Source organism: Scylla paramamosain, chromosome 35, assembly GCF_035594125.1.
Source record: "Scylla paramamosain isolate STU-SP2022 chromosome 35, ASM3559412v1, whole genome shotgun sequence".
NCBI classification, from domain to species: Eukaryota; Metazoa; Arthropoda; class Malacostraca; order Decapoda; family Portunidae; genus Scylla; species Scylla paramamosain.
The window spans coordinates 3,002,501-3,017,500 of record NC_087185.1 but is presented as its reverse complement, the minus strand read 5'-3'; the positions used below and the strand labels follow the sequence as shown (position 1 = coordinate 3,017,500).

Sequence of the window (15,000 nt, the reverse complement as noted above, 5' to 3'; positions counted from 1 at the left end):
GGAGAGGGAGACAGAGAGAGAGAGAGAGAGAGAGAGAGAGAGAGAGAGAGAGAGAGAGGGCTAATTTAAATCCAGTGAGAGTGAGAAAAATTCGTGTGGTTTTCGGGTACAAAGGAAAGGAATGAGGTTTGGTGGGTCCTGGATCACCTGTTTAACCTCATTTACAAACCAGGTGAGGTGCACTTATTACCTTTTTTTTTCTCTCTCTACTTACAAACAAGGCTGACCTGCCGTATTTAAATTGTAAAAATGCCCACTTCTTCCCTGTCCTTTAATCTTTTTGGTGAGAAGGAGAACTAAAATGCTTGGAACAACACGATAATCATCCCAGGTGAGATAAGATGCAGGTAAAGTTGAATTAAGTAGGTGCAGGTTATCAGGTTTTACCACAAGAAATAAATGCAAAGGAATATTAGGTGAGGTGAAGACCAGGTAAAGTGGGAGGCAGTGGGGGGAGGGAGAGGGGAGGGCTATCAGGTGAGCTGCGTCCAGGTAATACAAAATAAGGTGAAGACAGGTTATATTATGTGCGGCAAAGTCGTAATTGGGCGAGTAGCTGGAGCCCCGAAAGTCATAGGTGTTTGGTCCAAGGTTTGAGTTTTTTTGGGGGGCGGAGGAAGGAGAGAGAGAGAGAGAGAGAGAGAGAGAGAGAGAGAGAGAGAGAGAGAGAGAGAGAGAGATAGAGAGAGAGAGAGAGAGAGAGAGAGAGAGAGGTCGTGCTAACCATCCAGACATTCAGACAAGCCACGCCAAGCCAAGCCAAGCCAAGCCAGCAGGACCGGTCTGTATACGAGAGGGAGTATTCATTAATTAGCGAGTAATCTTGTGGCGGTGGTTATCAGAGTGACTTAATGTATACGGAGCGTCACGTGCGGCCCAGGTGAGGGAGCCGCCTGCCACTCACCTGCTGATGGGCGTGTGTTGTGCCTCACCCCGCCCCGACACGCCGTCCGGGTGATACGTGCAGCGCTGGGAATATAAACACGACTTTAATCTCCCTTAGCGCTGGTCCGGGATGCGATGGTTTATTTCCCGGCGGCGGAATGAGAACACGTGTATCTCGGTTGTAGGCATGAGGGATACAACTCTCTCTCTCCCGGCCCGCCGCGACAATAAATTAAGGCTTTATCTCAGCGGGTTAATGAATAAAGACAAATGTGCGTGGCAGAGCCGTCCGATGTGACACAGTTATATCAGCAGCCTGCTTCATACCCCATTCCGATCAGACTCACCCGAGGGCGCCCCCCACCCGTCTTGAGCCCTAATTAAAGAGCGGCGGGCTTGAAGCGATCTCAGGGATGCAGGATTACAAAGAGTACAAAGGTTCATATTAATACAGCGACTCGCTATCAGCCACTGCAGGCGTTGATTGGCTGCCTGATCCGCGTGGCGTTGAGGCGTCTGGGGGACAAACAACGGAGCCCTTTAACCTCTGCTGGGGCGGGATAGGGGCGTGTTTGCCTTGTGTTTGCGTGTGTTTGTTTTCTTTCCTAGATGTGCAGCGTTTGTTTTACCAGTACGTTAGTAAGTACAATTAGCGCTGTGTACTTGTGTGTGTCCGTGAGTGCTGCAGCGCCAAGGACGGTTCCTATACTGGTGGTGGTTATCTGTCCTTGCCTCGTCCCTGCGCACCGACTTCTTCCCGTCGCCTCATAAACGCTGGTCGCTAATTGTCTTGCCACTGATGCTCACTCTATACTCGTACATTAGCGAGGTGATCTGTGTCCCGCCTTGCCATTGTTCCCGGCGAAACTACCACGATAATTGAACCCCTCGCTCCCTCTCTCTCCCTCCCTCTCCCTCTCTGTGGTTCTCTGCATGCGTGTGTAGTTATCAGCGCGGCAATTAAAAGGACGTAACAAAGTGCTGTTGTCATGTGACGAGATGTGGTGACGCTCGGAGTATCAGCGATCTGTGGTGTTCCCTCAGTCAGTGTCGCCCCATCTGTATTGTTCAGGTTCCTTGCTCTTCCTTCGTCCTCATCCGCCATGGTTTGCGTCTTAATCTCTCTCTCTCTCTCTCTCTCTCTCTCTCTCTCTCTCTCTCTCTCTCTCTCTCTCTCTCTCTCTCTCTCTCTCTCTCTCTCTCTCTCTCCCCCCTCGCTTCGTTCTCCAACCTATTGTCCTCTTGTTTTTCCTCCTCCTTCTCCTGCTCCTACTCCTCTCCCCAGCATCCTCCTCTATCTCCTCTCCCTACCATCCATTCTCATCCTCCTCTCCCAAGAATCCTGTCTCCTCCTCCTCCTCCTCCTCCTCCTCCTCCTCTCACCCTTGTTTTGCTCACGTTCTTATCCTCTTATATTTTCCCTCCCCCTCCTTCTCAAACCTTCTTGCTCCTCAACTTTACCACTTACCTCCCGTCCATTCCTCCCCCAGCCCCGCCCCGCCCCGCCCCGTCCCCTCCCCTCCTCCCGTTCCACTTCCTCAACATTCCTCCTCCATTTCCCAGCTTCCTTTCCCCACCAAGCAGAGAGCTGACGGGTAGACGTGGCGGTAGTAAACCCTGGCAGGGGAAGAATCGATGAGTTCTCAGACACCGGCTAGATAGAATTCCTGGCCAGGTTTCTGTGTGCAAGGAATAGAAGTCTTCACGCGCGGACTCCGTGGTATTGTGTGATCCAGGGGCTTTGATTCCAAGGGGGAGAAGGAGGAGGAGGAGGAGGAGTGGTGGTGGTGGTGGTGGTGGTGATGGTGGTGGTGGTGGTGGTGGTGGTGGAGATGAGACTCGATAACAATGTATTCCTTCCTTTCTTTCCTTGAGTTTTGTGTGTAGGTGTGAGTTTAGGACACATTCTCTCTCTCTCTCTCTCTCTCTCTCTCTCTCTCTCTCTCTCTCTCTCTCTCTCTCTCTCTCTCTCTCTCTGTACATGGTTCATTTCTACAAGCCAATTGGAGTGTCAGGGTTACGCGTCCGGGGAAAAAGTGAAAAGTTATCAGTTTCCTGTCTGAAGGAGGCTTTTTTTCCCTTCTCGCGTCCCCATGTCATTTTCCTCCTGGCCGTGATGAGGGAAAGGCGACTTATTATTGTGTTTGGCCCGGTAAAAACTAAACGGCGTAATTGGGGGGCTGGTAAAACATGAATCTTGTACCTTTAGGGATGAGATTATGCACCGGAGGAAAGGAAGACAAGCAGTGGGAGGCGAAAATTTGGTTCATAAAGTTATACGTTAAATCTAAGGCTATATTCGCTTGGTTAAATGTAATGCTTGTGGATTTTCGAGGTTTTTTGGAATTGCTGAAGGAGGAAGAGTACGAGTATGTGAAAGGAAGAGGAGCAGGTGGTGAAAATTTAGTTTATAAAGTTATGTGCTAAATATACGCTTAGTTACCTGTAATTATTAAAGATTACCGAGGATTTGCAGTGTTTTTGTGGAATAGTAATTGTGTGAGAAGAATATGAAAGGAAGGGGAAAATTGGAAAGCGAAAAATTTGGCCCATAAAGTTATAAGGTAAATTTGCGTTTAGATTTGCTTAGTTAGATACAATTAGGAAAGATTTTGGAGGTTTTTAGGAATAGTAATTGTTTAGGGAGGAGTATAGAAGAGGAAGAGGAGGACTACGAGGTGAAAAATTTTGCCCATGAAGTTATACGCTAAATTTACGGTTTTATTTGCTTGGTTAGATCTAATTACTAAAGATTACAAAGAGTTTTAGATGTTTTTATAAATGCTGTTTGTTTGAGGACGAATATAGAAGAGGAAAAAGAGAACACGGTGGTGAAAATTAAGCAATGAGCTAAATTTGCGGTTAGATTTGTTGGGTTAGATGTAATTAGCAGGGATTTTACGTTTTTTAGGGAGAGTAATAGAGGAGGAGTTACGAGGGGAAGATGAGAAGGGAGAGACAGAATTTTGGTTCATAAGGTATCATTATTCTATCCTTCATAAACACCCTTTAATATTATTCTCGGATATAAGGTTAGATTTGCTTAGGTTTGTTCAGTAGTAGTAGTAGTAGTAGTAGTAGTAGTAGTAGCAGCAGCATTATCATCACTCCGGTATCACTGTCACGCTGGCATTAGCACATAATTAATGGCTCCCCTTCACATCACCTCCGTTTAATTAAGCATCTGTTTACGATAACCCGGCGAGCGTGGCAAGGTGCACCGAGCTCGCCCACAGAAATTAAGGTCCATGCTCCACGTAACACATTGAGATAGTCCTGCGCATGTCGGAGCGAGCCGGTGAGGGGTCATGAGAGATAGAGAATGGGCAGGACGGTGGTTAAGGTCACACCCTGAACTTCTTTGACCTTCCAAGTGGTCATGAATATGTTAATAAGGCCTTGACAAATTTTAGTGATTACGGGATATAAAAAAAAGGGTGTTCTGAGCATTTGTTGGCCTTGGCTCAGGTGAGGGAGTCTTATTGATGCTAATGAGGTACTTTGGGCAGGTGCAAGTCCTGTAGCCTCGAGGTAGCAGAAAGAAAACGAAGGAGGGAACAGAGTGATTGCTGCTAACGAAGTGAGGAAAAAAAGAAGGTCTGGGGAAGATATGCACTAATGAAGAAGCCAAAGAGGGGAGAATAAAGAGCCAGATAATGATGGTTTGTTAGCGAAGAGAATGGGAAGGGTGGAGGTGATGATGGCTTAATAAACAAGACACAAGGACAGCCATGGTTGTCAACAATGCAATGTGTAAATGAACCGCCAGAACATCAAACACGAACAACACATGATGCACAGGAAACAAAGGAATTAAATGCAGCTTCGCTATACTAAAGAACGAGAAAAGAAACTTGAAGAACAAATGTCAGCACAGAAGAACATGCAGTGCTCAGAAAACAAAGGAAGTCAGTAAAAAAGAAAGAAAAATATAAATAATCAAAAGAAATATCCTACCTGAGGCATTTACCTGAGATATAAACAAACAGACTGACAGGTAGATATAAATCACAGTTCAGAGACACAAAAACCACAGAGAAATTATAAGAAGTGTCACAGTAAACAAGAACATAAAAAGAATTCGAGAGGTAACCAAAAACAACATATCTTGGACACTACCTCAGATAGATAAAGACAGACAGCAAATAGATATAAATTACACCCCACGGAGACAGAAAAACCGCAACATAATTAGATAAAAGTGTCTTGTATCAAAAAAGGCCAACAAATATGGGAAAAAAAATCACCTGGACCCTCTACCTTGGCCAGATAAACAGACACACACACTGATAGATATAAATTACACCTCACGAAGACAGAAAAGCCGCAGCATCCTGAATAAAAAACGAGGGAAGACAAAGTTAGTTTAGAGATAAGAGTCGCAGCATTCTTATTCCAAAACAGGAAATAAAACAAAAAATAAAGGTTAATCGATGTAGAAAACTACGTCATCTTTTATTTGCAACAAGAAAAGTGAAAATGATAGATTCAGAAAGAAAGAAAACAGCGTCCTGGCTTAAAATTTATTAAAAAAAAAAGAAAAAGACAAAGGCATAGATTCATAGACAAAACATCAACACTCCTTCTCAGAAATTAAGAAAAAAACAAGAAATAAAAGCTGAGAGACAAGGAAAGACATCATTAATGAAAACCAAGGAAAGAGACAAAAGAAAAGCAACACCTTGACTCAAAAATTAAGAAATATGACGAAAATAAAAATAAAAGGACTAAAAGAAGAAAATTCTCAATCAATGGCAAGGAGGAAAATACACATAGCATTCTGACACCACAAAAAAAAATAAATAGATAAATAAAATTAAATAAAAAATGACGAAATCTAACGACCCAAGAGAAAAAATAACATTGAAAATAAAAAAAAAACTATCTCTCAACACGAAGACAAGAAAGAAGTCCAGAATTTAAATGAAAAAAAAAAAAGACCGCTTAACTCAAAATACCACAAGAAACCGCAAGAGAAGGGCCGGAAGATGGGGATGGGGAAAAAAGGTCCATTGAATTTTGGAATTTGAGAAGTTTTCGACAAAGGCCAGCGGTCCAGGGGGGAAGGGGGGGAGGGGAGGGCCAGAGTGCCAATTTGAAAAGTTATGAGTGAGGAATTCGTGATATGGGAGATTTTGAACCGTACTGTGTGTGTGTGTGTGTGTGTGTGTGTGTGTGTGTGTGTGTGTGTGTGTGTGTGTGTGTGTGTGTTTGTGTGTGTGTGTTTTATAGTCATGTTGGTGTGGCATTTCCAGAGAGAGAGAGAGAGAGAGAGGGAGAGAATACCAAAGACCTATATAAAGGAAGGAGACTATTAATAAAGAAAAAAATTAGCAATGAAATAAATAAAAGAAAATAAACGATTGATGCTGTAAAATAAATAAAAAAATTACTAACCTTTCCTTACCACTCGCGCATACACACACACACACACACACACACACACACACACACACACACACACACACACACACACACACACACACACACACACACACGGGCCGTCCCTTCGCCTTATCATCCCCGCAGCTTGTCCTCTAGCCCATAAAGTCTGTAAAGGCACATTGCCCTTCAGAGCCTGATAGAGTTGCAAGGGTGATGTAAAGGCGTCCATTGGTGCATAATGTTTAGGGGAATTATGTGAGAGAGAGAGAGAGAGAGAGAGAGAGAGAGAGAGAGAGAGAGAGAGAGAGAGAGAGAGAGAGAGAGAGAAAATACTAGTGATCCTTCAAACTAATCATTGCTCATTTTAGAATATTTTTGTTTATGATTCCAATGTTATCTTACTGTGTGTCTCCAATGTTATTTTTTTTTTTCTTTGTCTCCAAAGTTACCCGTTTTCTTTGCTTCTCCTTTTGGTCTTCTTCACATTTTCCTTTATTATTATCTCCTGTGTTACTTTTTGTGTCTCCAATGTTACTTATTTATTAATCTCTCTTGTGTCTTCAATATTACCTTTCTATTTGTGTCTCCAGTGTTACTTGCGTCTCACAGTAACACCTTCACTCTCCACAGGTGCAGTCAGCGGCAGAACTGCAGCGTCGCAGCCTCCACGCGGGGCTTCGGCGACCCCTGCCCGGGAACACTCAAGTATTTAGAGGCGCACTTTCAATGTGTCCCAGGTGAGTCTCCGTGTTCAGTGTGCTACCTAGCGTCACCTCAAAGTATCTGCCATTGATGTGACAGTGGAGGCAAGGTACAGGGTTAGGGAGGAAGGGGGGTAAGGAGAGGGGGAGGGGGAGGAGTGGAGCTTAACTAATGTGGGTGTTGTCTCGTATTTGCATTGAATTAATCGGAGCAATTTGTGTTATCAGAGGGAATGTTTTTACTTATCTACCTTGGGGTTCGTGGCGTGCTGGCTCGGGTCTTGTTATCTATTATTATTCTATGTTCTCCTCGTTATCTCATGTGTTCTGTGCCGCAGTGAACCCGCCCTCACACACCGCCCGGCCCCGCCCGCCCTGGTTCATCGCCACCGTCAGCTCCATCACGGAGGACGACCCCCCGATCCCATCCCCCCCGGCCAAGGGAGGACCAGGCGGGGCAGGCAGCGGGGGAGGAGCAGGCGTCGGTACCCAGGTGAACGACGACAGGGAGGCGGGAGAGCGGGAAGGCGGCGGGAGGAAAGGTGGGACGGGAGGTGGTAGCGGTTCAGGGGACGACACTGGATTGAACTTTGAGAACCGCGTGAAGGGAACCCCAATAGAGGACCTGCCGCAGTCCACCACATCCTCCACCACCACCACAACGCTGCGTCCACCGCCATGGCTCATCACCAACACCACCAAGAACACCACGACCTCCACGACTACTACTACCACCACCACGACTACCTCCACGACCATCAAGCCTGCCTCCTCCTCCACGACCACCACCAATGCGCCGCAGACTAATCTCAACGCGCCCTCGGGGTCTGGGGGCGCGGGAGGGGAGAGCGAGGGCGGCCCGAGCGGGGATGAGGCGCCGACTAACCCTGGAGTCAAGAGCCCTGAGAACCCTGACAAGGAAATCTTCGCTACGTCCACTGTCTCCACTACAAGTAAGTCTGAGGAAGTGTAGTCATGTTTGTTTCCTTAGTTGCTTACTTATTATTTATTTATTTATTTTTTTTTTTTTGCTCTAGTTAAGGACATAAAAGAGGACACAGAGGGAAAAATATAGCTTCTCTAAATTAATGTTGTGTTCCTAAAAAGATTCTTACGTTTGTCTTAATTTATATTCCGTTTTCTTTTCGTATAATTATCCAGGACTAAGATAAAGTTAAGTTGACGTTACTTTCTATAATTACAAAGTCTCATTCCTAATCAACTGTACGTTTGTTACATTTCAGCAACAGGGTTATTTTAGTATTAGAGAATTAGACTAGAAGAATGTTTTACCTAATTATGTACATTCTATAGTTTTATCAAAGTTCCCCGTGTATTTGGAAGTCGCACCTCGTTTTCTTTTTTTCGCTTTTTATCATTCCTCTTCCTCCGGCTCCAGTTTTACGGTGTCTGGGTGTCATGGCGGCATCTGGTATTGACACACCCAAGAACCCAAACATCTTCTATCTATCTCCCGCACCCCTCCTCCTTCTCCTTCTCCTCCTCTTCCTCCTCCTCCTCCGCCGCCGCCACTACCTCTCCCTCTTCTTCCCGCAATTCCTTTGTATCATCTGTCTTCCACACCGCCTCTCTCTCTCTCTCTCTCTCTCTCTCTCTCTCTCTCTCTCTCTCTCTCTCTCTCTCTCTCTCTCTCTCTCTCTCTCTCGTCTCTCTCTCTCTCTCTCTCGAATTAGGCCTTTGGGATTTGAAGGTTCATCTTTCTCTCCTCAACTGTTGTTATTTACCCAAGCGTTTCCTCACTCATTTATTTCTTTGTTTCTCGTCTTTGTTTCCTATTTTATCTTCACCCTCCGTACTTTTTCCCCTCCCTGATATTCTTTCCCTTGGTTTTCCCCTCGCACTTCCTGTAAACAGCGTCATTCTGGGGGACTGTTTGAGCCAATCTAGCGCTGCTCGTTGTAGGGGAGGCACAGCAGTGGTAGTTGTGACATTTGGAAATATTGCCTGGGTATTTATTTCCCCGTCTCGTGGTTGCCGTGCCGGAGTGTACATTAGTCCCCGGCTTACGGCGCCCCTCCGAGGAGCGTCGATGATTTACGAGAGCAGTGTAGGAGGTGAAGGTGTCCCGGCGGTGTCGTCTGCTGTGACGCAAACGAGGCCTCTGTGCGGCCCACTTTATTGGTGGAGGGGCGCAGGTAGGGGGCGGGACGGCGAACGGCCTGAAAGACTGGAATGTGAATTATTGAAGTTCTTGTGGAGTCTGGCCATATACTGCCTCGCTGCTGGCCTGCGCCTGCCGCTACCAGCCCCACGTTGCCTCCATTTTAGGTCCAGCAGCAAGACAGGTTTCTGATGCTGAAATATCCGCCGGCCTGACAGCGCCCCGCCGCAGCCGTGTTTCAGCGTGACAAATGCTAGCCGGGGCGGCGGGCGCCAGGCCACGCGCTGCCTTTCAGAGTCCACCACACAATTCCTGCACTAAACTAACCCCTCTTCCAGCCGTGTGGTCGCCGAGGGCCGAGGTGCCGTCCACCGGCAGCGGCCCCATGGGCAGCGAGGTGTCCTGGTGCCCGCCCACCTCGGGCCGCGGCCTTATCTGGAACTGGACTCAGGGCGGCGAAACGGCCGTGCAGCCTTGCCCCGGGGGAGCCTCGGGGTGGGCGCGGCGGCCCTGCGACCCCATGGGGCTGGCGGGCGCCGCGGACCTGAGTGAGTGCCGCAGCATGTGGCTTTCTACGCTTACCTCGCGGGCACACATCGACGACGCCGTGCTGGCCGTGTCACATGACTTGGCCAGTGTGACGGCCTCCAGGGCGTTGTACGGCGGCGACGTGACGGCCACGGCGCGTATCCTCAACAGCCTGGCACGGCGCATGGCCAACGACGTCAACGACTTCCCCGACATCAACCAGCGTGAGGCGATGGTGACGGAGCTGGTGAGCACCGCCGTGGCCACAGGCTCCAACCTGATGGGCGGCCAGCAGGCGGCGTGGGCGGACCTGCGGCCTCTGGAGCACCGAGCGGCGGCCACCTCCCTGCTGCTGGGGCTGGAGGAGACCGCCTTCCTGCTGGCCAACAACCTGCACCACGAGAAGACTGTCAGGCACGCCGAGGCCAACATCCGTGAGTACTGCTGAGTCTGCTGCCTGTCACCACCACCATCATCATCATCCTGGCAGGGGCGTGGTCCTGATTCTCCCTCACTGCCGCATCTCCCTTCCTCTCCCTTCACACTGTTCTTTATTCGATTTTCCTCGCCCCCATGTACATATTTATTAAGTTTTATCCTCCATTAAGTCATTTCTATCAACCGCCTCTCCTTGCCATCCATCCCCTCTGTACGATTACTGTTCATGCTCTCTCTCTCTCTCTCTCTCTCTCTCTCTCTCTCTCTCTCTCTCTCTCTCTCTCTCTCTCTCTCTCTCTCTCTCTCTCTCTCTCTCTCTCTCTCTCTCTCTCTCTCTCTCTCTCTCTCTCTCTCTCTCCATTCAGTACCCCTGGCGGTAATTGCATCAGGCTCTCTTATAAAAATCTTTAGGGGAAAAAAGGCGATGCTAAGTTAAGTTTGGCGTATGCTCCATTATGTCCGGAGAGAGGAGGAGGAGGAGGAAGAGGAGGAGGAGGAGGAGAAGGAGGAAGAAGAAGAGGAGGAGTGCTCGCTTTGTCCTTCACAAGAGCTTGTATAAAGGAATTTTGAGAGAATATTTTACTTTCAATTATAATCTTCAAGAAAGGTCAGATATTCTCTCTCTCTCTCTCTCTCTCTCTCTCTCTCTCTCTCTCTCTCTCTCTCTCTCTCTCTCTCTCTCTCTCTCCTTTCATATTTCCTCCTTTTCTCCTCCTTTCTATGTTTCTATTCATCCAAACTTTCATTCCTAAGTTGTAAAGTCTTCTTAACTCCTCCTCCTCCTCCTCCTCCTCCTCCTCCTCCTCCTCCTCCTCCTCCTCTTCCTCCTCCTCCTCCTCCTCCTCTTTATCCACTTCATCATCATCCTTATCCTCGCTAAATGTTCCTCAAATCCACGTATCTCTCTCTCTCTCTCTCTCTCTCTCTCTCTCTCTCTCTCTCTCTCTCTCTCTCTCTCTCTCTCTCTCTCTCTCTCTCTCTCTCTCTCTCTCTCTCTCTCTCTCTAGTATTCAAGGGTTTTGTGTGTGTACGCGCGTTTGTGTGTGTGTGTGTGTGTGTGTGTGTGTGTGTGTGTGTGTGTGTGTGTGTGTGTGTGTGTGTGTGTGTTGCGCGCTCTTCCGGTCCTCTCTTGTAATATTAAACCAACACATATGGATTGCGAGGGAAAAGGACGATGTGTTGAGGTCTTTCATTTCACTGTGATGCTCTGTGTTGTCTGGGTGTTGAGGAAGGGAAAAGGCGGAGAGAAGGGAGAAGGGAGAGAGAATGAACGGTATGTAGCAGTAGTAGTAGAAAGAGGAGGAAGAAGGGAGGAGAGAAAGGAGATAATGAAATATATGTTGTAGCAGAAGAAGGAGGAGGTGGAGATAGAAGCTGAAAGAGGAGAGATGAGAAGAAAATGCATAAAAGAAGTGAAAATGAAGTGAAAGGAGATGTGAACAGAGGGAAGGTAAGAAAAGGTGAGAGGAAAGGAAGGTGTAAAGTGAAAGGAGTCTCGTGTGTTTAGAAGAAGAAAGGACAAGAAAATGCGTAATGAGTGAAGATGAAGTGAAAGAAGATATGATGAGAGGGAAAGTAGGTGGAGATGGAGGAGTGAAAGAGAGGAATGTTGAGGAAAAGAAGGAGAGATAAGTAGAAAAAATAAATAAAATGAAGTGAAAAATGAAGAGTATGCGAAGAGAAGATAAAAAAAAAAGGAGATACAGAAGCGAATAAGGATCTTGAACGTTAAGTAAAGTATAGATATGAAAGAAATTTACGAAAAAAAAAAAACAAGAAAACGAAAGAGGATAGGAGGAAGAGCTAGACGAAGAAAGTAGAAGAAGGAAAGAGAGACAGAGAAAACGAAAAATAACCTAAAACAAAGAAGAAAGATAAAGAGATAGAAAAGAACAAAAAAAGAAAAATAAATAAATACGGAAGAGAATTAAAAGAAAGGAAGAGTAGAAGAGGTAGTGGAGGAAGGAGAAGTGGAGGTGGAGCGGAAAGGGATCCAGGTGCAAGGTAAGACAGGTGTTGGTGGGAGAAGGAAGCAGGTGTCATTGTACCACTTCTTTTGTTTACTTCAAGATGGAGTGGCTGTGAAACTGAGGCCTCCTTGCTTTGTGGATTCTCGCCTTTTTACCACGAACACATAAAGCCGGAATTCCTAACGTCTCTGGGAGCTAAAGAACAAGAATACAAGGGGAATTAAATGCTCAGGTGTGATGTTTGAGCGATTTTTTTTTTTTTTTTTGTGTATTTTTAAGGAAAGTATGATTTCACGCCAGTATTTTCATTATAATCATCATCTCCATTTTAAAAGGAAGACTGAAAGTGTGAGTATATCATTATTTGCATTAAGTGGGAGTCTGAATTATGTAAAAGTGTAAAAGTTGTAACAGAGAGAGAGAGAGAGAGAGAGAGAGAGAGAGAGAGAGAGAGAGAGAGAGAGAGAGAGAGAGAGGAAGTAGCTATGGGAATATCGCATGACTGATTGTAATAATGAATTCCCTGGGTTGTTGACAAATTACTTTCTCTCTCTCTCTCTCTCTCTCTCTCTCTCTCTCTCTCTCTCTCTCTCTCTCTCTCTCTCTCTCTCTCTCTCTCTCTCTCTCTCTCTCTCATTAAAGATCCTTCTCTTCCATTTTATCTCACTTTGTCGGATATGTAGCTTTTACCCTCCTCCTCCTCCTCCTCCTCCTCCTCCTCCTCCTCCTCCTCCTCCTCCTCCTCCTCCTGCTAACATAAAAACGAGATAATTTTAAGCATTATTCATTGTGTAATTTACTATCACCGTAAAAAGCACTTTATTCTTGGCAAACTTTCCTACTTGTTATAGTGCAAAGTTACCTGAAATTTGTGGCCTGTTTGCTAAGCCTACCGAGACACCCACGCCTGTGTCTCGTGGTGGTGAGGTGGCGTGGTGAAGCGTGGGGAAGTATGGGGAAGTATGGGCAAGTGTGGTGGTGATGGGGAGAACTGCGGTGGTGGTGGTGGTGAAAGAAAGGGATGGTTTAGATGAAGTGTGGTGCTGATGAGGCGAGCTCTGTTGTGGTGGTGGTGGTGGTGGTGGTGATGATAGATGGTTTCAATATTCAGATTTGTTGCTCCATTTTTATTCTTACCTCCTCCTCCTCCTTCTCCTCCTCCTCCTCCTCCTCCTCTGGTGTACATATAGATCACCAGGATTCGAACCAAGGACACTTATATTGCTATTAGAGTATTTTACCAATGAGTCACTGAGTTTTGGTGATGAGAGAGAGAGAGAGAGAGAGAGAGAGAGAGAGAGAGAGAGAGAGAGAGAGAGAGAGAGAGAGGATTGGATGTTCCTTCTGTATTCTCTTAACGTATCGAATCACGAGTTGTTTTAAACTTTTCTTGCGAGCTTAGAGACACAAGAGAGAGAGAGAGAGAGAGAGAGAGAGAGAGAGAGAGAGAGAGAGAGAGAGAGAGAGAGAGAGAGAGAGAGAGAGAGAGAGAAACCAGCTGATTGAAATTACTCAGGTAGCTTGCCAGGTTCCTCAGGGCGCCCTTGTGGTCTTCCCGCCTCCTGATTGGCGCCCACGCCCCTTTGGTACCTGGCGTGGGCGTGGGAGACGAGGGCGTGAGTGGAAAGAAGAGGCGAAGGGGAAAATTTATTAATGTATTTTATATTTTTACGTCTGACCTTCATTTTCACGTCCGGGTGAATGAAAATTGTTAGTAATAGTGGTGGTGGTGGTGGTGGTGGTGGTGGTGGTGGTGGTGTTGGTGGTATTTTTCGTCAGGAGGGCTGGAAAATATTGAATCTTTCCTATATTCTTTTTCATTTTTTTCTTGTTTTCTTTTTGTATCGTTTCTTCTTTTTTTGCATTTTCTATTTCGATTTCTCTTGTTCAATCTCTTTTTCATATTTTTCCATGCTACTCTTTTTTTCGTGTTTTTAGGTGTTTTCTATTTCCTGTTGTTTTATTGAGCTTTTTTTTTCTTCCTCTCCTCCTCTTTCGTCATTTTTTCCTGTATTTTTTCTTCCTTGGACTGTTATTGTAGTTGTTTTTTTGTGTTCTTCCTACTTTTTTTCAATCTTTCTTTCTCTTTTTCTCGTTTCTAATTTGCAGTGTAGTGTGAAACTCTCTCTCTCTCTCTCTCTCTCTCTCTCTCTCTCTCTCTCTCTCTCTCTCTCTCTCTCTCTCTCTCTCTCTCTCTCTCTCTCTCTCTCTCTCTCTCTCTCTCTCTCTCTCTCTCTCTCTAAGGGTGTAGAACAAAATAGTCGAAGCTTTTTTTTTCTATTCTAATTATCAGTGTTTTGCTTTCACCCAAAGTTTTGATTACTTTTTTTTTGTCTATATATCTGTTTGTAATTACTATTATTCATCTACCTCAAACAACACGCTAGTTTCTTTTTTTCCCTTTTTTTATCAGTCTATCATCATTATTATCATTATTTCGCCGTTAGGTTTTTTCCATCTTTTTATTTTTATTTTCTCGACTTTCGTTTTTATCTGCAGTGTTTTCGTTCTTTCTTTCTTTTCTTCTTGTTCCTTTTCTGCTCTATTCTGTTTTACTTGTCTCTTGTGTTTCGTTTCGTTTCTCTTTCCTTTCTTTCTTCTTGTTTCATTCCTGTTTCCCTCCATTCTTTTCCTTTTTTTCTACGCTCTTGTTTGGTCTCAATCTTTGTTCTTTACCTTTTTGTTTCATTCCGTTCCTCTTCCGTTCCTGTTTAATTCCTGCTTCGTCCCGTTCCCTTTCCTTTAAGTTCCTGCTTTGTTCTGTTCCTGTTTCATCTCGTCCCGTTCCTTTCCATTCTGTTCTGTTCCTCTTTCCTGTAAGTTCCTATTTTGTTTCGTTCCTGTTTCATCTCGTTCCGTTCCGTTCTGTTCCCTTTCCTTTTGAGTTCCTGCTTCGCTTCGTTCCTGTTTCATCTCCTCCCGTTCCTTCCCGTTCCGTTCCTTTCCTGAATCGTTCGCGCTCCGTTCCCAC

At 45.8% G+C, this 15,000-nt stretch overlaps 1 protein-coding gene across 7 annotated transcripts in view; it reads left to right on the top strand.

Moving 5' to 3' along the window:
* LOC135090569 (adhesion G protein-coupled receptor L2-like) overlaps positions 1 to 15,000 on the top strand; it is a 166,508-nt gene that overhangs the window by 108,744 nt on the left and 42,764 nt on the right. For all 7 annotated transcript variants that reach the window (XM_063987431.1, XM_063987433.1, XM_063987429.1 and 4 more), the window contains exons 3-5: positions 6,901 to 7,007; positions 7,310 to 7,924; positions 9,432 to 10,055. In XM_063987431.1, coding sequence (XP_063843501.1) covers positions 6,901 to 7,007; positions 7,310 to 7,924; positions 9,432 to 10,055 — 1,346 coding nt within the window. The remainder of the gene's footprint in view (positions 1 to 6,900; positions 7,008 to 7,309; positions 7,925 to 9,431; positions 10,056 to 15,000) is intronic.